We start from the raw sequence: 22,235 nt of genomic DNA, 5'->3' as shown, positions 1-22,235 counted from the left end.
TATACAATACTAGGCTGAAGTTTGTTTGCTCAAAGGCTTTTGTACTTGATGAATTATTTGATTTGGATCCTTAATCTGATTGGCCATTCACTTGTTGTTGTTGTTGTTGTTGTTTTTAGGTGTGTTTTCACACTGGCCACATGGGGGCAGCATGGAGCAGTTCTTTCTAACTGGAATTCCTCCCTGTCCTGCGTACCAGTATGGGGCAGTGGAGATTGCTTTCACTATATATTTTACCTCTTGGGGATGTTATTCGAAAACATAATGTTAACTTTCACTGCTATGCGGATGACACACAGCTGTACATTTCAATGAAGCATGGTGAAGCCCCAAAATTGCCCTCGCTAGAAGCCTGTGTTTCAGACATAAGGAAGTGGATGGCTGAAAACTTTTTACTTTTAAACTCGGACAAAACAGAGATGCTTGTTCTAGGTCCCAAGAAACAAAGAGATCTTCTGTTAAATCTGACAATTCATCTTGATGGTTGTAAAGTCGTCTCAAATAAAACTGTGAAGGACCTAGGCGTTACTCTTGACCCTGATCTCTCTTTTGACGAACATATCAAGACTGTTTCAAGGACAGCTTTTTTCCATCTACGTAACATTGCAAAAATCAGAAATTTTCTGTCCAAAAATGATGCAGAAAAATTAATCCATGCATTTGTTACTTCTAGATTAGACTACTGCAATGCTCTATTTTCCGGCTACCCGGATAAAGCACTAAATAAACTTCAGTTAGTGCTAAATACGGCTGCTAGAATCCTGACTAGAACCAAGAAATTTGATCATATTACTCCAGTGCTAGCTTCCCTACACTGGCTTCCTGTTAAGGCAAGGGCTGATTTCAAGGTTTTACTGTTAACCTATAAAGCGTTACATGGGCTTGCTCCTACCTATCTTTCCGAGTTGGTCCTGCCGTACATACCAATACGTACGCTACGGTCACAAGACGCAGGCCTCCTAATTGTCCCTAGAATTTCTAAGCAAACAGCGGGAGGCAGGGCTTTCTCCTATAGATCTCCATTTTTATGGAACAGTCTGCCTACCCATGTGAGAGACGCAGACTCGGTCTCAACCTTTAAGTCTTTACTGAAGACTTATCTCTTCAGTAGGTCATATGATTGAGTGTAGTCTGGCCCAGGAGTGTGAAGGTGAACGGAAAGGCTGGAGCAACGAACAGCCCTTGCTGTCTCTGCCAGGCCGGTTCCCCTCTCCACTGGGGTTCTCTGCCTCTAACCCTGTTGCAGGGGCTGAGTCACTGGCCTGCTGGTGCTCTTTCATGCCGTCCCTGGGAGGGGTGCGTCACTTGAGTGGGTTGAGTTACTGACGTGATCTTCCTGTCTGGGTTGGCGCCCCCCCCCCCCCTTGGTTTGTGCTGTGGTGGAGACCTCTGTGGGCTATACTCGGCCTTGTCTCAGGATTGTAAGTTGGTGGTTGGGGATATCCCTCTAGTGGTGCGGGGGCTGTGCTTTGGCGGAGTGGGTGGGGTTATATCCTTCCTGTTTGGCCCTGTCCGGGGGTTTCTTCGGATGGGGCCACAGTGTCTCCGGACCGCTCCTGTCTCAGCCTCCAGTATTTATGCTGCAGTAGTTTATGTGTCGGGGGGCTGGGGTTAGTTGGTTATACCTGGAGTACTTCTCCTGTCTTATCCAGTGTCCTGTGTGAATTTAAGTATGCTCTCTCTAATTCTCTCGTTCTCTCTTTCTCTCTGAGAACCTGAGCCCTAGGACCATACGTCAGGACTACCGGGCATGATGACACCCTGCTGCCCCCAGTCCGCCTGGCCTTGCTGCTATTCCAGTTTCAACTGTTCTGCCTGCGGCTACGAAACCCCTACCTGTCCCAGACCTGCTGTTTTCAACTCTAAATGATCGGCTATGAAAAGCCAACTGAGAGACCTGAGCCCTAGGACCATACGTCGGGACTACCGGCCGTGGTGACTCCTTGCTATCCCCAGTCCGCCTGGCCTTGCTGCTATTCCAGTTTAAACTGTTCTGCCTGCGGTTATGGAACCCCTACCTGTCCCAGACCTGCTGTTTTAAACTCTAATGATCGGCTATGAAAAGCCAACTGAGATTTATTCCTGATTATTATTTGACCATGCTTGTCACTTATGAACATTTTTGAACATCTTGGCATGGTTCTGTTATAATCTCCACCCGGCACAGCCAGAAGAGGACTGGCCACCCCTCATAGCCTGGTTCCTCTCTAGGTTTCTTCCTAGGTTTTGCCTTTCTAGGGAGTTTTTCCTAGCCACCGTGCTTCTACACCTGCATTACTAGCTGTTTGGGGTTTTAGGCTGGGTTTCTGTACAGCACTTCGAGATATTAGCTGATGTAAGAAGGGCTATATAAAATAAAATTGATTGATTGATTGATTGCTGAGGGGAGGACGGCTCATAATAATAGCCAGAACGGAGCAAATAGAATGGCATCAAACACCTGGAAACCATGGAAACCATGTGTTTGGTGTAGTTGATACCGTTCCACTGATTCCACCAGTCATTACCACAAGCCTGTTCTCCCCAATTAAGGTGCCACCAACCTCCTGTGGTGTAGGGTATATGGATGGAGTCACGGAGAGCCATATATTATATTTATATACATTATGAAATATTATAAAACAGGTTGTTTGGATCCTGAATGCGGAATGGTTGATAGCGGGGAGTTATTCTCCACAGTCCCCATGTAATGCATGTTATCAGTTCCATTTGAATTATCAATACGCATCCACTGTCCCACAGCCCAGCCAGGCAATTCATAAACTTCATCTCCCATGGCATCTAGACACTGTCTTCCATTTGGGTTTTTTTCTTGGCTTCACTTCGTGCCTAAGAACAGCCCTTAGTCGGGTGTTATTCTCACAATAATCCCCGGGTTCTCATGCCTTATTGCTTAATGATGCATTTACATGACACTGTAATTCCGTATGGTAGCCATGTTAGCTCCTCATTAAAATGTATTGCTCTCAAGTCAAGTAGCAGAGACTTTGTATTTCCCTTAGTCAGCAGTGCTGTGGTTTTCCTGTTGATCTCCCAACCTGACCCACAGCATGTCTATTAATAAGATTATATAGGATGAATAGACGCTTGATCTATACAGTACAGTGGCTATGACTGTTATTTCAGTGTTTCATTCTGTATGGATATCAGTAGTTGAATAGGTGTAGCCTATGTCGTTAGTATCTGATGACTGATTTGTTGTGGGCAAACAGTCTCCATAGGTACTATGTATGGTGTAGTAGGAGGTCATCATTGGTGATTGTAGATCTCTGACTCAAACCTGGAATCATTTGGATGGTGGAGGAGGATTCATTATCTCTTTTCTTTCCTTCTCTCCTCTCTTCTCACATCCTCTCCTCTTTTCTCCCATCCTCTCCTCTCTTTTCCCATCCTCTCCTCTCTTCTCCCATCCTCTCCTCTCTTCTCCCATCCTCTCCTCTCTTCTCCCATCCTCTCCTCTCTTCTCCCATCCTCCATCCTCTCCTCTCTCCTCTCTTCTCCCATCCTCTCCTATCTCCTCTCTTCTCCCATCCTCTCCTATCTCCTCTCTTCTCCCATCCTCTCCTATCTCCTCTCTTCTCCCATCCTCTCCTATCTCCTCTCTTCTCCCATCCTCTCCTCTCTTCTCTCTTCTCCCATCCTCTCCTCTCTTCTCTCTTCTCCCATCCCCTCCTCACTCCTCTCTTCTCCCATCCTCTCCTCTCCTCTCTTCTCCCATCCTCTCCTCTTTTCTCCCATCCTCTCTTCTCTCCTCTCTTCTCCCATCCTCTCTTCTCCTCTCTTCTCCTCTCCTCTCCTCTCTTCTCCCATCCTCTCCTCTCTTCTCCCGTCCTCTCTTCTCTCCTCTCTTCTCCCATCCTCTCCTCTCTTTTCCCATCCTCCTCTCCTCTCCTCTCTTCTCCCATCCTCTCCTCTCTTCTCCCATCCTCTTCTCCTCTCCTCTCTTCTCTTCTCTCCTCTCTTCTCTCACCCTCTTCTCCTCTCCTCTCTTCTCCCATCCTCTCCTCTCTTCTCCCATCCTCTCCTCTCTTCTCTCTTCTCCCATCCTCTCCTCTCTTCTCTCTTCTCCCATCCTCTCCTCTCTCCTCTCTTCTCCCATCCTCTCCTCTCTCCTCTCTTCTCCCATCCTCTCCTCTCTTCTCCCATCCTCTCCTCTTTTCTCCCATCCTCTCCTCTTTTCTCCCATCCTCTCTTCTCCTCTCCTCTCTTCTCCCATCCTCTCCTCTCCTCTCTTCTTCCATCCTCTCCTCTCTTTCCCTCACATGGCAAATGTGAAATTCCGTTAGAAATGCAAAAACCATTACGCAACGATGAGGCAGTATTTCTAATCATTGAAACCCAATGACCAACATCTTCTGTCTACTTTTTGCTGCAGGCAAAGTGACCATTTTCCCTGAAGTGGATGAGGAGATAGACTTCCTGTCCACCATCATCAGCCAACAGAAGACTGAATCAGGGGTCAAACATCCAGGTGAGAGGACAAACCTTTGGCCTGTCCCAGAGGGTGCCACTTCAGAAGCTTTGATTGATTGACAAAGCTTTTACTAATTGCATATAGTATTAGCATAATGTGACCAGTAATACCATACGATTTGCTAAGTTAGTAGTAGAAGTAGTTTTGCCTTGCTATCAATTACCATTTAATTATCTTTTCTTTTTGTGTCTCCTCCTAGCTCCTCCCTTTCAGGATGTTACTAAAGTCAAGGAGGAGAAGGATGACAGATCAATGGTCCTCACCCAACGGCCTACCACAGAGCAGCCTATGACACACGGCAGCACTACAGTCCCTCCACCCAACTCTATCACTACAGCCAACACCACCACTACCAGCCACACCCCAGCAGTACGCAGCGGTCCCCTGATCATCCCTTACCCCTCCAACAATCGTGTGTTTATCAGTATGTAACCTTAATCCTTGTTAATCATTTTCAGTGCCAGTTGACACATATTTTTAATAAGGGAACCATTATTCCCCGATCTGTGTTGAGAATGTATTTCTCCACACCCTGCTGCTCTTGTGAATGCTGCACTGACTGTCACTGCTCTTGTGAATGCTGCACTGACTGTCACTGCTCTTGTGAATGCTGCACTGACTGTCACTGCTCTTGTGAATGCTGCACTGACTGTCACTGCTCTTGTGAATGCTGCATTGACTGTCACTGCTCTTGTGAATGCTGCACTGACTGTCACTGCTCTTGTGAATGCTGCACTGACTGTCACTGCTCTTGTGAATGCTGCACTGACTGTCACTGCTCTTGTGAATGCTGCACTGACTGTCACTGCTCTTGTGAATGCTGCATTGACTGTCACTGTTCTTGTGAATGCTGCACTGACTGTCACTGCTCTTGTGAATGCTGCACTGACTGTCACTGCTCTTGTGAATGCTGCACTGACTGTCACTGCTCTTGTGAATGCTGCACTGACTGTCACTGCTCTTGTGAATGCTGCACTGACTGTCACTGCTCTTGTGAATGCTGCACTGACTGTCACTGCTCTTGCCTGTTAATATTGAAGTTTTGCGAATGGACTCTTTCCTGTCCTCCCTTCTCGTACATGGGTGATTCTAAATTGTATTTCCTTGATTCATCACGTCCTCCCTCCTCGTCTCCCTCTCAAAGTACATTGAAGTAGAAGGTCGGAGGTTCCAAGGAGAAAGGATGTGAGGAATCGAGGAAATGCAATTGAGATGCATCCCACAAACAAACCCAGTACCTTACTCCGTATTCTGGATAATATCTCTTCCTCTGCCAGATGTTTCTATTCTCTTTTCCTGACACTCTTTCTCTATCTCTTCACAGTCATGACCAGTGTGTTTGTGGTCGTGGGATCTGTTGCCTTGCTCTTGGCTGGTGTCTGTTGGATTAGGTAAAACTACATCTGTTTTGCACTGATTTAGCTGATACCGGCTATGTGGAAGAATGGTCTGCGATAACTGTGATATGTGGTTGTTGTTCCCTACTAAACTTAGTTAAATGCACTGACTCATTTTCATAATTGTCATGTAGTTTCATAATGTGGTTATGGGAAACTAATCATGATGTCCGCCATCTTATCCCAGGTTGCAGAGAGGTGTGCGACTGTCTCAGAAGGTAGACTACCCAGTTTATGGGGGGATGGGGCCCCGTTCCTATGACAACGATGTGGTAAGTACAGTACAGCACACAATCAAACAGTCATGGTTACAACAGATCATATTCATGTCAGTTAAGACCGTTTATGTTTGATGTTATTTTATACATTTAATTAATTGCCATCTGTTTATTTTATCTCCTTCATTTTATTGTTTTACTGTAAAGTGTTTTTTTATTTTAAATAAATCAAAAGTTTGATTTGATACCATACTAATCACATGGAAGCAAACACATCTTCTGTACGATAAATGTTATATTGAAACGGCGTCTAGTTTAGAGCCATACCCTCTCATGTCCCTCTGTGTTCTGCCTGCAGCTTGGGGATAAGAGGCTGGCTCAGAGTGCCCAGATGTACCACTACCAACACCAGAAACAGCAGATGCTCTGCCTGGAAAAGTGAGTAATGCCCCCCAGACATATCTATCTGTCTGCCCTCTGTCCCTGGCTGTCTAAAAATGTTACTAGCTATCCATTTCTTGCTTCCCGATTCTAATTGGTGAGGTCCAAGGTCCAGTGTGTTTTAAGAGGATTTGAGGGGAGGGGGGTATGGAGGAAGTAAACTATTAATGTTTCCAGACACTTCCCTTTTCTCCTCCTCTTCCTTCCCATCTCCTCCCCTGTCCTCCTGTCAGTCTGTGTTCTCCTGGGTGAATGGTGGGTTGGGATGTTATGTGATGTGGTTGGATACCTCCATGACTCAGGGTGGGTTGGGTTTTATGTGATGAGGTTGGATACCTCCATGACTCAGGGTGGGTTGGGATGTTATGTGATGAGGTTGGATACCTCCATGACTCAGGGTGGGTTGGGATGTTATGTGATGTGGTTGGATACCTCCATGACTCAGGGTGGGTTGGGATGTTATGTGATGTGGTTGGATACCTCCATGACTCAGGGTGGGTTGGGATGTTATGTGATGTGGTTGGATACCTCCATGACTCAGGGTGGGTTGGGATGTTATGTGATGTGGTTGGATACCTCCATGACTCAGGGTGGGTTGGGATGTTATGTGATGTGGTTGGATACCTCCATGACTCAGGGTGGGTTGGGATGTTATGTGATGAGGTTGGATACCTCCATGACTCAGGGTGGGTTGGGATGTTATGTGATGTGGTTGGATACCTCCATGACTCAGGGTGGGTTGGGATGTTATGTGATGAGGTTGGATACCTCCATGACTCAGGGTGGGTTGTGATGTTATGTGATGTGGTTGGATACCTCCATGACTCAGGGTGGGTTGGGATGTTATGTGATGTGGTTGGATACCTCCATGACTCAGGGTGGGTTGGGATGTTATGTGATGTGGTTGGATACCTCCATGACTCAGGGTGGGTTGGGATGTTATGTGATGTGGTTGGATACCTCCATGACTCAGGGTGGGTTGGGATGTTATGTGATGTGGTTGGATACCTCCATGACTCAGGGTGGGTTGGGATGTTATGTGATGTGGTTGGATACCTCCATGACTCAGGGTGGGTTGGGATGTTATGTGATGTGGTTGGATACCTCCATGACTCAGGGTGGGTTGGGATGTTATGTGATGTGGTTGGATACCTCCATGACTCAGGGTGGGTTGGGTTTTATGTGATGTGGTTGGATACCTCCATGACTCAGGGTGGGTTGGGATGTTATGTGATGTGGTTGGATACCTCCATGACTCAGGGTGGGTTGGGATGTTATGTGATGTGGTTGGATACCTCCATGACTCAGGGTGGGTTGGGATGTTATGTGATGTGGTTGGATACCTCCATGACTCAGGGTGGGTTGGGATGTTATGTGATGTGGTTGGATACCTCCATGACTCAGGGTGGGTTGGGATGTTATGTGATGTGGTTGGATACCTCCATGACTCAGGGTGGGTTGGGATGTTATGTGATGTGGTTGGATACCTCCATGACTCAGGGTGGGTTGGGATGTTATGTGATGTGGTTGGATACCTCCATGACTCAGGGTGGGTTGGGATGTTATGTGATGTGGTTGGATACCTCCATGACTCAGGGTGGGTTGGGATGTTATGTGATGTGGTTGGATACCTCCATGACTCAGGGTGGGTTGGGATGTGATGTGGTTGGATACCTCCATGACTCAGGGTGGGTTGGGATGTTATGTGATGTGGTTGGATACCTCCATGACTCAGGGTGGGTTGGGATGTTATGTGATGTGGTTGGATACCTCCATGACTCAGGGTGGGTTGGGATGTTATGTGATGTGGTTGGATACCTCCATGACTCAGGGTGGGTTGGGATGTTATGTGATGTGGTTGGATACCTCCATGACTCAGGGTGGGTTGGGATGTTATGTGATGTGGTTGGATACCTCCATGACTCAGGGTGGGTTGGGATGTTATGTGATGTGGTTGGATACCTCCATGACTCAGGGTGGGTTGGGATGTTATGTGATGTGGTTGGATACCTCCATGACTCAGGGTGGGTTGGGATGTTATGTGATGTGGTTGGATACCTCCATGACTCAGGGTGGGTTGGGATGTTATGTGATGTGGTTGGATACCTCCATGACTCAGGGTGGGTTGGGATGTTATGTGATGTGGTTGGATACCTCCATGACTCAGGGTGGGTTGAAATGTTATGTGATGTGGTTGGATACCTCCATGACTCAGGGTGGGTTGGGATGTTATGTGATGTGGTTGGATACCTCCATGACTCAGGGTGGGTTGGGATGTTATGTGATGTGGTTGGATACCTCCATGACTCAGGGTGGGTTGGGATGTTATGTGATGAGGTTGGATACCTCCATGACCCAGGGTGGGTTGGGATGTTATGTGATGTGGTTGGATACCTCCATGACTCAGGGTGGGTTGGGATGTTATGTGATGTGGTTGGATACCTCCATGACCGAGGGTGGGTTGGGATGTTATGTGATGTGGTTGGATACCTCCATGACTCAGGGTGGGTTGGGATGTTATGTGATGTGGTTGGATACCTCCATGACTGAGGGTGGGTTGGGATGTTATGTGATGTGGTTGGATACCTCCATGACTGAGGGTGGGTTGGGATGTTATGTGATGTGGTTGGATACCTCCATGACTCAGGGTGGGTTGGGATGTTATGTGATGTGGTTGGATACCTCCATGACTGAGGGTGGGTTGGGATGTTATGTGATGTGGTTGGATACCTCCATGACTCAGGGTGGGTTGGGATGTTATGTGATGTGGTTGGATACCTCCATGACTCAGGGTGGGTTGGGATGTTATGTGATGTGGTTGGATACCTCCATGACTCAGGGTGGGTTGGGATGTTATGTGATGTGGTTGGATACCTCCATGACTCAGGGTGGGTTGGGATGTTATGTGATGTGGTTGGATACCTCCATGACTCAGGGTGGGTTGGGATGTTATGTGATGTGGTTGGATACCTCCATGACTCAGGGTGGGTTGGGATGTTATGTGATGTGGTTGGATACCTCCATGACTCAGGGTGGGTTGGGATGTTATGTGATGTGGTTGGATACCTCCATGACTCAGGGTGGGTTGGGATGTTATGTGATGTGGTTGGATACCTCCATGACTCAGGGTGGGTTGGGATGTTATGTGATGTGGTTGGATACCTCCATGACTCAGGGTGGGTTGGGATGTTATGTGATGTGGTTGGATACCTCCATGACTCAGGGTGGGTTGGGATGTTATGTGATGTGGTTGGATACCTCCATGACTCAGGGTGGGTTGGGATGTTATGTGATGTGGTTGGATACCTCCATGACTCAGGGTGGGTTGGGATGTTATGTGATGTGGTTGGATACCTCCATGACTCAGGGTGGGTTGGGATGTTATGTGATGTGGTTGGATACCTCCATGACTCAGGGTGGGTTGGGATGTTATGTGATGTGGTTGGATACCTCCATGACTCAGGGTGGGTTGGGATGTTATGTGATGTGGTTGGATACCTCCATGACTCAGGGTGGGTTGGGATGTTATGTGATGTGGTTGGATACCTCCATGACTCAGGGTGGGTTGGGATGTTATGTGATGTGGTTGGATACCTCCATGACTCAGGGTGGGTTGGGATGTTATGTGATGTGGTTGGATACCTCCATGACTCAGGGTGGGTTGGGATGTTATGTGATGTGGTTGGATACCTCCATGACTCAGGGTGGGTTGGGATGTTATGTGATGTGGTTGGATACCTCCATGACTCAGGGTGGGTTGGGATGTTATGTGATGTGGTTGGATACCTCCATGACTCAGGGTGGGTTGGGATGTTATGTGATGTGGTTGGATACCTCCATGACTCAGGGTGGGTTGGGATGTTATGTGATGTGGTTGGATACCTCCATGACTCAGGGTGGGTTGGGATGTTATGTGATGTGGTTGGATACCTCCATGACTCAGGGTGGGTTGGGATGTTATGTGATGTGGTTGGATACCTCCATGACTCAGGGTGGGTTGGGATGTTATGTGATGAGGTTGGATACCTCCATGACTCAGGGTGGGTTGGGATGTTATGTGATGTGGTTGGATACCTCCATGACTCTGTGTTTTTCCATTTTCTCCAGACACAGGGATGAACCCAAGGTGCCTGACTCCGGTGCCACGTCAGATGAGGAGAATGAGGATGGTGATTTCACGGTGTACGAGTGCCCTGGACTGGCCCCAGTAAGAGACAGACCTACCTGATGCACAGACATGCAGTACACTAGCAGACATGGAGAGGCAGCGATAGCTGATATCCAAGATATATTTACCTCTTAGTTTGAATACATTTTAGTTAAATACTGTACATTTATTTTACATACATGTGTATTTCCAGTAGGCTACAGATACACACGTTTTTGTTTCAGCTGTGTAATAACTTTCTCTCTTTCTTTCGTTCTCCCTCTTTTTCTGTCTTTCAATATTTTCTCTCTTTCTTTCTGTCTCTTTTGCTCTCTCTAGACGGGAGAGATGGAGGTGAAGAATCCTTTGTTTGATGACTCCACCCTTTACCTTCAGAGGAGCCACAAGTAACCCTGACAACCCTGGACATTCTGATATGCACCTATAAAACATATCATCCTACATGTACAGGAAGATGAAATCACACTCAATCCCTTACACACCTACAAACACTCATCAGGTTTCTCTGTCTAACCTTTTGAGTTGTCCCACATAATACACTACTTACATGGCGAGGAGGAGGAGGAGGAGGAGGAGGAGGAGGAGGAGGAGGAGGAGGAGGAGGAGGAGGAGGAGGAGGAGGAGGAGGAGGAGGAGGAGGAGGAGGAGGAGGAGGAGGAGGAGGAGGACGGTATGGACATTATATCTGAATGACTGACTGACGTGAATATCCTCTTGAAACAGACTGAAATCTGGGACCAATGACGTCTCACACTCTCAGAAAACCTACATGATCTTTAAGCTTTCCGTCTGGCCTATCATAACCATGCCTTGTTTTGTTATATGTTAACTCTGTTATCTCTTGTGGATTTGATTCTGTAATATTTCTGTCAAACACGTGCACAACCAACTAACTGACTGAGAGATTTATGTGTATGATGATGGGTCAAATTTTCCATGTTCTGCAAGATTCTATACCTGAACTTTTCAACAAGAAATGTTTGATTTCATGTTCCGTTGGAAGATGTTATGGTACGGTGTGCACTAATGAATACTACCCTGCTTCATACGACAGATACCGACAGACAGGTTCAGGAAGAGAGCAGGGAAGAACTACAGTGAAAAAATAAATATGTTATGGGCCTGTGGGTGTATGATTTATTACATTACACAATCTGTGAAGAATAACTTTGATACTTGCGTCATACTTTTGAATGTTACACAGACCATGATTTACAGTGAAATGTACAGGCCAATGTCCAAACCACAAAACCTTTAGTAATAATGAAAAGGGAGATTATGTGAGAGGCAGAATGGGAAATTGAATCACCAATCCAGATACACGTTTCCTAAATCATAGACTGCAGTATGACTCAGACCAAGTTCAAGCCTACTCCAGGACTGAAAAGCATGGATAATCTCTGTTGAAAATTAAATTGAGGAATAGGTTTAATCTGGGTCTGGAGAACTGGTCCTAGAAATCATTATGGAACTGCAGACATTAGGCCACGCCTTTGAAACAGAGATGGAGCATGGTGGGTATATTACAATTGATGAAGCTGTCAACAGTAATCATTGGCCAGACTAAATATCTGTGTCCCAAATAGCACCCTATTGCCTATATAGTGCACTAGTTTTGGCCAGCGCCTTATAGACCATGGTCAAAAGTAGTGCACTACAGTATATAGGGAATATGGTACCATTAATTATGCATTCTAGATATCTGAATCAACTCATCTGACTTTCTTCATTGCCAAAAAGTTGCATTTGTTAAATTGTGGTATTTTATTTTTTTTTAGATACAAACGTGATTTTAATGTTTCATAAATACACATGCAGTATTTATGGTAAACCTTTAAGCTCTGTTACGTAGCCATTATATTCTCAGTATCTATGATCCCTCTATGCATGACTTGACGCTGTGCTCTGCTGAAAAAGGGATAAAAGTCTATATGCATTTATGATCCTTACAGGTTTCTTGTGTAAACTTGCTTATGATGATATTTAAATAACTTGAATGATTTCAAAGGAATTTGGAACTTCTTTACAGAACTCTGAAACAGAGCAACCCCATTATGTACATACATGTACACAGTGCTTGACTTGGGCAGGAGCTCACCGGAGCTGAGTACCGGCACCTCAAAGTTTCTACTGCTTGAGCTCCTGTTCCTATTAAATACAATATTAACTCCAAAGTATTGTGGAGCTCCTGCACCTAAATATAAACAGTACCGGAACATATTTCAGTCCAAGTCAAGCACTGAATATACAGTATCAAACAAACACATGGCTTGTCACATGATTTGTGATGTTATTTATGTAAATAGCCACTGATGTGTACTGTACAGAGAGATGGCAACCTGGCTCTAATTATGTATTTGTACACTTATTATTATTATTATTATTATACATTTCTGATTGCTGTGTCAAATAAACATTTTTTTTCTTTAGCCTAATGTGCATTCAAAATGGCACCCTATTCCTTATATAGGGTATTGCTTTGACGAAAGCACTATAGTTTGTGGTCAAAAGTAGTGCACTATATAGGGAATAGGGTGTGCCCTTTGGGACGCACACTAGAGTCTGTTCAGAAGTTGCCTACTGTGGTTATCTCTCAGGAAAGCGTGACATTACCTCTTCTATTTACTTAAAGGACAACTCCACCCAAAAACTCTCTTTTTGTTATTCTGTTCATTAGTCCATGGATGATATAGTCCCTAAATGTCTTGCATGTCAGCAATCAAGTTTTCAAGATGTATAACTTTCAAAATGCATAAATACAGCCGGTATGATGCATTGAGCATCATATGATGCATCATACCGGCTATATATCTTGATTGCTGACATACAAAACATTTTGGGACTATATCAACCATGGACTAATGAAAAGAATAACAAAAGAGAGTTTTTAGGTGGAATTTTCCTTTAACTGTTCCCATAACTCTGCCTCAACTCTCTCTGAAGAACAAGGAAGTGGTCAGACATACAGTAATGTGATGCTGTTTGGGTGCAGATGATTTTATTTGCCTTTTTGGGCCTCAAGAATAACGTATGTGAGACAGAAAGAGTATTGGACTCGTAGAATGGACCCATTCATTGATGTAGCCCTAGATTACTGGTTAAGATTAACTTCATACCTAAACCTTCTTTGACTGTTACCATATACCTACATCAGTACTGTCCCCTAGGGTTACAAAATGCAAATAACTGTCGCAAAATTCCCAGGTTTTCCAGACATCTTCGTTTGATGGATTGAAAGATGCTCTTTGCTTTCTCTCATGAATGTGGATGGTTATGAATCTCCAGGAGTGGTTAGTGACTGCCCTTTTATACAGTAAAACCGCCCTCTCTAAATAACTGGACACAGCAGATGAATTAACACATCAACCCTGAGAGATGACCAACATCTCTTACTGCTACTGGGATTGCTGGACATGACGCATGAAGACATATCAGAGATGAACATGGAAAATAAATATGAATATTATCTTCACTGCAACATGGTCTGCTGTGCTGTTTAAAAAAAAATATATATGATAGACAATATTGTTGCAAGCTGATTTAAAGCTTCAAGTGAAGAGTATTATAAAATGAAAATCAACCAGAAAGACTAGATGTTATGCAAACAACTGTCTTGGATCTCAGGAGATATATGTTAATAGCTGATCTAGCCTTTAAAACAAGTAATGAGGTACTCTAAACTCATAAGAAATGTATAAAGCATATCGTTATAAGTTTATTCAGTGTTTAGGTAATCATGAACTCTGGTGGCCAGAGCTGTTATTGCATGTTGATCTGTTATTGGTGGATTGTACCCTGAATCCATAGATAAATATATTATAAAGCAACATCCCCTCAGTATCTGTACCAGAAACTGTTTTTGCATCTGAAATGACACCCTATTCCCTATAAAATGCACTATGTAGGGTATAGGACGCAACCTTGGTGTGTAATCCTTGGTGTGTAAGGGCGGCAGGTAGCTTAGTGGTTAAGAGCGTTGTGCCAGTAACCGAAAGGTCGCTGGTTCTAATCCCCGAGCCGACTAGGTGAAAAATCTGTCGATGTGCCCTTGAGCAAGGCTCTTAACCCTAATTGCTCCTGTAAGTCGCTCTGGATAAGAGCGTCTGCTAAATGACCAATTATTTATTTATTTATTTTATTTAATCTGCATTGACACTATAAATTAAATCATATGCATCACTATTAGTCGTAAAGTTACATTAGGTTACAGAGGAGTACGGTTCAGTTGAGTGACATGCAGAACTTTCAATGCACAGTAATCTCTCTGAGAGGGATTGTTTAGATTAAGAATTGGTACAGGGACTTTGTTTATGGTTTGTGGTCAACCCAGAAACACTCGGAGGAGAGAGATCCAGGCAGAAATGACTGAGAGCGGCCTCAACTGGTGTGACCTGGAAAAACATGCCCTGAACCGAGTGAGATGGAGGACATTCATCAACTGCCTATGAAGGGTATGAACTGTACTGTAGAGTACTATGAGTAGCCAAATACTGAGAGAAAAAAATCATTGAAAGCTTACCCTCAATATTACTGCTGGGAAAGACATTTCCTTGTGCAATTGAAATAGCATTATGAGCCAGCCCACAGGGTTGTGTAATGTCCTTATTTGTGGTTATTCTCGGTCTTGTAAAGGCTGGAATGTAGTCAATTGGACCTTACATGTGATTGGACACTGTGGGTACACGTTCATACTTCCTCTTCCCTTTTTTAACTGAAGTTGTGATTTCTCTGTGGTGTTTCTGCATTGGGGACCAAAAGGCAATGTTGTAATGTCATCAGTCTGTTATGGATGTGAAAGTCACACACCATCACTACAATGCATAAATGAATGTATTTCACGTTTCACCCGTGTCCTTTTGCATGTGAACAAACTGGCCCTGTTGTAAGTACAGCACAGCATAAGTTGTTGAACATATTAGGCTAAAACAAAGATACCAAATAACCTACAGTAAAAGCAGCTTTTGAGTGTTATCTATTGGCCCATCCCTCCAGATCATAGTACACCTTGTTAGCTGGCAGTCTGTGATAGTTGATACAGATATTACAGAGCCTCTCTCTCCAGTCTGTGTATGTCTTGATTTCATGGGTCTGACGCCACTTGAAGTAAGCCTCATAGCGCCCTCTGTCTGTGGCCAGCTGCTGTAGGAAGGCAGCCAGACGCTCTGTGCTGCTGAAGTCACTGACATGGATGAACGAGCCTGAGGGCACAAAGGCCTCATAGTTAGCCCGAGAGGGCCCCAGAACCACGGGTACTGCCCCTGCTAGGTAGGCATTCCTCCACAGCTTCTCAGTGATGTAGTCTATGGCCACTGAATTCTCAAATGCCAGGTAGAAGTTACAGCGGCCAATGGTGGGTATCAGACTTTGGTCTGTCAGTGGCCTCTTTAGCCAGCGTCCATACACCTCTATAGGAATGTACTTCCTCAGGCTCTGGTAGACTTGACTCCTGGCATGGTCAGGCCTGTAGTTGCTGACCACCCAGCTGGCTAGGCAAGCCCCTTTCTTAGGGATCACATAGCTGCTGCTGTTGCTGTTTGGTGGAACCAGAACTTCCACCATCTTCCCATAGGGCATGGGTACGTCAGCGTCCGCTCGGTAGCTCATGGTCCAGTTGAACAGTCCTTTGTACTGGGTCAGGTTTCCGTTGTTCACCGGGGGCTCCAGGGAGAGCCAGAGCCAGCGCTGGGAGGCCGGCCGGGGGAGGTGGAGAGGAAGGGTGGAGCGGCCCGTCCTCAGCTCATGGTGGTGGAAGACCACAATGTCTGCCTGAGGGTACAGGGAGGTGTTGTCACTGAGGAGGCAGCCTGGGATACCGTACTCATTGCTGCACACGTCTCCCTCCAGGCTGTAGGGGCGGCTGAAGGGCCAGTGCCACAGCAGAATGGTGAGGTTCCTGAGTTGGTATTGATGAGCGGTCCCTATCTGAGCCAGCAGCCTCTTGTGGAGCACATACGAGGAGATGCTGAGGATCATGATGGCGGAGAGGAACAGGGGCATGGAGGCAGCCATCTCTGACACAGGGGATGACAGGCAGGCAACACACTGACTGGTACAATTGCGGCGTACTTTAGTTTAGTCCACGATCATACAATCTCCTTGGGATTTTTACTGTAGAAGTGTAGTATTTCCTCCCTGGTAAGACAAATAGATAAATTAGTATCCAATCAGTGGTGTAGTGGAGGCTACACACAAGAAACAAAGTTTACCACCTTTTGTGGAAAAATGAATTGAAAGAATATGGAGTGTTATTTTTTTCACCGTGACCGGCGATCAGAGTTTACACACCTACTTGTTTTACCACTACATCACCTCTACCTTACCTGACACCCTAGATCCACTTCAATTTACTTACTGCCCCAATAGATCCACAGGCGATGCAATCGCCATCGCACTACACACTGCCCTATCCCATCCGGACAAGAGGAATACCTATGTAAGAATGCTGTTCATTAACTATTGCTCAGCATTCAACACCATAGTACCCTCCAAGCTCATCATTAAGCTCGGGGCCCTGGGTCTGAACCCCGCCCTGTGCAACTGGGTCCTGGACTTCCTGACGGGCCGCCCCCAGGTGGTGAAGGTAGGAAACAACACCTCCACTTCGCTGAACCTCAACACAGGGGCCCCACAAGGGTGCGTGCTCAGCCCCCTCCTGTACTCTCTGTTCACCCATGACTGCGTGGACACGCACACCTCCAACTCAATCATCAAGTTTGCAGACGAAACAACAGTAGTAGGCCTGATTACCAACAATGACGAGACAGCCTACAGAGAGGAGGTGAGGGCTCTCCCTCAACGTCAACAAAACAAAGGAGCTTATCGTGGACTTCAGGAAACAGCAGAGGGAGCACCCTATCTATCCACATCGATGGGACCACAGTGGAGAAGGTGGAAAGCTTCAAGTTCCTCGGCGTACACATCACTGACAAACTGAAATGGTCCACCTACACAGACAGTGTGATGAAGAAGGCTCAACAGCGCCTCTTCAACCTCAGGAGGCTGAAGAAATTTGTCTTGGCACCTAAAACCCTCACAAACTTTTACAGATGCACAATTGAGAGCATCCTGTTGGGCTGTATCACCGCCTGGTACGGCAACTGCACCGACCACAACCGCAGGGCTCTCCAGAGGGTGGTGCAGTCTGCCCAACGCATCACCGGGGGCACACTACCTGCCCTCCAGGACACCTACAGCACCTGATGTCACAGGAAGGCCAAACATATCATCAAGGACAACAACCACCCGAACCACTGCCTGTTCACCCCGCTATCATCCAGAAGGCGAGGTCAGTACAGGTGCATCAAAGCTGAGAGACTGAAAAACAGTTTCTATCTCAAGGCCATCAGACTGTTAAATAGCCATCACTAGCATCTTAGAGGCTGCTGCACTATATACATAGACTTGAAATCACTGGCCACTTTAATAATGGAACACTAGTCACTTTAATAATGTTTACATATTTTGCATTACTCATCTCATATGTATATACTGTATTCTATTCTACTGTATTTTAGTCTATGCTGCTCTGACATTGCTCATCCAAATATGTATTTATATATTCTTAATTCCATTCCTTTACTTTAGATTTGTTTATTGCGTGTATTGTTGTGAAATTGTTAGATATTACTTGTTAAATATTACTGCACCGTTGGAGCTAGAAACACAAGCATTTCGCTACACCCGCAATAACATCTGCTAAACATGTGTATGTGACCAATACAATTTGATTTGATTTGATTTATAATGCAGTAGATTTAGGGCATGATCAAAAAGCTTAGGAAATGCATACCCTTAAAGAATAATACAATAATGGTTGGATGAAGCTCTTCGAATTTCTTATGAATGCAGACATGGACAATATAGGCAAATATTCTCTAGTGAATGAAAACACTTTTAGAGGACTGCACCAGCTTTACTTTCATCACTTCCTACTTTCATCACTTCCTACTTTCATCACTTCTTCCTTTCGTCACTTTTTTAAGATAAGCATCACATTAACCCTCAGCATTTCACAATCACTGTAACAGTCAAATACATTTAGTACTGCTTATGAATGAAAAAATGTAATGATTTGCTTGGTTATTAGCATTTCAGAAGATGGGATATATCTGTGGACTGTTTAATTGATTCAAGTAATTAGAAAATATTCATAGCCCATGTGCATAAAGACAAGTTTTCTGCTGCTCTGTGTGGGAGCGTCTGCTAGATGACTGGAATGTAAGGTAAATGTTGAGCGGCTTCACTGCAGGTAGATTGCATGTTTTAAAATTCAATAAAAAATAAATACAAGTAATCATGTTTTCTGCCACTTCAATATAGTTTCAAAGGAGATGAAATGACAGTCAGAGGAACAGAACTGATTTCGGATGGCACATGGTAAAGTGCTCTTGCTATCTCTACTGTGCTGAGTCGTGTAGTGTGACGTAGGATGTGTGAAGCCCTCAAGCCCTCATGCTGTCTATAACTGGAACATCTTATTTGAGACTTCCCAGACCATTATTATTTAGAACCATTCAGCGTGCATTAAGACATACCACAGAGATGTTACCTAGAAAATAAAAGGTCATGGCATCTCCCAAAAAGACAGCAACAACAAAACGTTTTTCTAATGCTTAGGTGCTCTTTTATCTGTTGTCCTTCCTGATAGTAAGCCATTATGTCACCTTTTCTTTTTTGGAATATGACTTTACCCAGATGAGCACCACATTCCATTCCAAGCCTTTTATTAACACCGGGATATCTAAACTCTCAGCCTGGTCTCATAGACTAGACGTGACATAGTAAATGGAAATCCGGATCGCTCAAATTAGTATGATATGTAACATAATTTTTTTGTTGATTTGTAGTCATTTAGCAGATGTTCTTATCCAGAGCAACTTACAGGAGCAATTAGGGTTACGTGCCTTGCTCAAAGGCACATCGACAGATGTTTCACCTAGTCAGCTCAGGGATTCAAACCAGCGACCATTCAGTGACTGGCCCTACGCTCTTAACTGCTAGGCTACCTGCCACCCTAAATACTGTAAGACAGATGGTTACTTAAGGCAAAAAAAGAAAGTTGGATGGTTGGTCGAGGTGGATAGATGGACGTATATATAACGCAAACGTCTAGCAACCCAAAGGTTACGAGTTTTAATATCATCATGGACAACTTTAGTATTTTAGCAAACTTTTCAACTACAGTTGAAGTCGTAAGTTTACATACACCTTAGCCAAATACATTTAAACTCAGTTTTTCACAATTCCTGACATTTAATCTTAGTAAAAATTCCCTGTCTTAGGTCAGTTAGGATCACCACTTTATCTTAAGAATGGAAATGTCAGAATAATAGTAGAGAGAATTATTTCTTTCAGCTTTTATTTCTTTCATCACATTCCCAGTGGGTCAGAAGTTTACAAGCACTCAATTAGTATTTGGTAGCACTGCCTTTAAATTGTTTAACGTGGGTCAAATGTTTCGGGTAGCCTTCCACAAGCTTCCCACAATAGGTTAGGTGAATTTTGGACCATTCCTCCTGACAGAGTTGGTGTAACTGAGTCAGGTTTGTAGGCCTCCTTGCTCGCATACACTTTTTCAGTTCTGCCCACACATTTTCTATAGGATTGAGGTCAGGGCTTTGTAATGGCCACTCCAATACCTTGACTTTGTTGTCCTTAAGCCAACTTTGGAAGTATGCTTGGGGTCATTGTCCAATTGGAAACCCATTTGCGACCAAGCTTTAACTTCCTGACTGATGTCTTGAGATGTTGCTTCAATATATCCACATAATATACCTTCCTCATGATGCCATCTATTTTGTGAAGTGCACCAGTCCCTCCTGCAACAAAGCACCCCCACAGCATGATGCTGCCACCTCCGTGGTTCACGGTTGGAATGGTGTTCTTCGGCTTGCAAGCTTTCCCCTTTTTCCTCCAAACATAACGATGGTCATTATGGCCAAACAGTTCTATTTTTGTTTCATCAGACCAGAGGACATTTCTCAAAAAAAGTACGATCTTTGTCCCCATGTGCATTTGCAAACTGTAGTCTGGCTTTTTTATGGTGGTTTTGGAGCAGTGGCTTCTTCCTTGCTGAGCGGCCTTTCAGGTTATGTCGATATAGGACTCGTTTTACTGTGGATATAGATACTTTTGTACCTGTTTCCTCCAGCATCTTCACAAGGTCCTTTGCTGTTGTTCTGGGATTGATTTGCACTTTTCGCACCAAAGTACGTTCATCTCTAGGAGACATAACGCGTCTCCTTCCTGAGCGGTATGATGGCTGCGTGGTCCCATGGTGTTTATACTTGCATACTATTGTTTCTACAGATGAACGTGGTACCTTCAGGTATTTGGAAATTGCTCCCAAGGATGAACCAGACTTGTGGAGGTCTACCATTTTTTTCTGAAGTCTTGGCTGATTTCTTTTGATTTTCCCATGATGTCAAGCAAAGAGGCACTGAGTGTGAAGGTAGGCCTTGAAATACATCCACAGGTACACCTCCAATTGACTCAAATGATGTCAATTAGCCTATCAGAAGCTTCTAAAGCCATTAAATCATTTTTTTGAATTTTCAAAGCTGTTTAAAGGCACCGTCAACTTTGTATATGTAAACTTCAGACCCACTGTGTATGTAAACTTCTGACCCACTGTCTGTAAACAATTGTTGGAAACATTACTTGTGTCATGCACAAAGTAGATGTCCTAACCGACTTGCCAAAACTATAGTTTGTTAACAAGAAATTTGTGGAGTGGTTGAAAAACAAGTTTTAATGACTCCAACCTAAGTGTATGTAAACTTCCGACTTCAACTGTACTTACTACTTTTTAGTTACTTTGCAACTACTTAGCATGTAAAAAATAAATAAAATACTTATCATGTTAGCTAACCCTTCCCCTAACCCTAACCTTGACCCTTTAATCTAACTCCTAAACTTAACCCTAACCTTAACCCTAACCCCTAGCCTAGCTAACGTTAGCCACCTAACTAGAATTCATAACATATACGTTTTGCAAATTCGTAACATATTGTACGTTTAGCAAATTCGTAACATGTAATAAGAATTATAATTCGTAACATATCATACAAAACGAGTGATGAACAACCACAAATTAATACCTACCATACGAAACGTAACGTATCATACTAAAGTGTTAGTTATCGGATTTACCTACAGAATAATACGAAATGTTCTGAGACCAGGTTGAAACTGTACATGTCACAGAGATTACCTTTGTCATGACACCAGAGCTCAGGTAGCCTAACGGTTAAGAGAGTTGGGCCAGTAAGCTAAAGGTCGCTGGTTCAAATCCCTGAACCGGCAAGGTGGAAAAATCTGCTGTTCTGCCCTTGAGCAAGGCAGATAAACCCCCAACAACAACTGCTCCCTGGGCGCTGATGACGTTGGGTTAAATGCGGAAGACACATTTTGGTTGAATGCATTCAGTTGTGCAACTGACTAGGTATCCCCTTTCCCAGTGGTACTCACCTGGGTGAGGTCTCAGTGTTTGCTGTCCTGTGGAGATAAGACTCACTGAAGATTACTTCCTCCTCGAA

The 22,235-nt window shown here is 44.5% G+C and overlaps 2 protein-coding genes across 2 annotated transcripts in view; one reads left to right on the top strand and one right to left on the bottom strand.

The window, feature by feature from the left end:
- LOC311144911 (neural proliferation differentiation and control protein 1-like) overlaps positions 1-11,088 on the top strand; it is a gene marked incomplete at both ends in the record, with an annotated part of 40,145 nt that extends 29,057 nt beyond the window's left edge. The window contains 7 exons of the mRNA XM_084181092.1: positions 4,376-4,471; positions 4,674-4,898; positions 5,799-5,865; positions 6,059-6,143; positions 6,448-6,527; positions 10,638-10,737; positions 11,017-11,088. Of these exons, the coding sequence (XP_084037218.1) occupies positions 4,376-4,471; positions 4,674-4,898; positions 5,799-5,865; positions 6,059-6,143; positions 6,448-6,527; positions 10,638-10,737; positions 11,017-11,088 (725 nt within the window). The remainder of the gene's footprint in view (positions 1-4,375; positions 4,472-4,673; positions 4,899-5,798; positions 5,866-6,058; positions 6,144-6,447; positions 6,528-10,637; positions 10,738-11,016) is intronic.
- Positions 11,089-15,666: 4,578 nt separating this feature from the next.
- On the bottom strand, positions 15,667-16,707 carry LOC311144709 (alpha-(1,3)-fucosyltransferase 7-like; the record flags this gene model as incomplete). Its single annotated transcript, XM_084180806.1, has 1 exon — positions 15,667-16,707. The coding sequence occupies one exon, from the start codon at positions 16,705-16,707 to the stop codon at positions 15,667-15,669; it is 1,041 nt and encodes a 346-aa protein (XP_084036932.1).
- Positions 16,708-22,235: the final 5,528 nt, after the last annotated feature.

Source organism: Coregonus lavaretus (genome assembly GCF_964263955.1).
Source record: "Coregonus lavaretus genome assembly, chromosome: 17".
Lineage (NCBI taxonomy): Eukaryota > Metazoa > Chordata > Actinopteri > Salmoniformes > Salmonidae > Coregonus > Coregonus lavaretus.
Note: the sequence above shows the minus strand (reverse complement) of the source record. Positions and strands in the feature narration are given on the sequence as shown.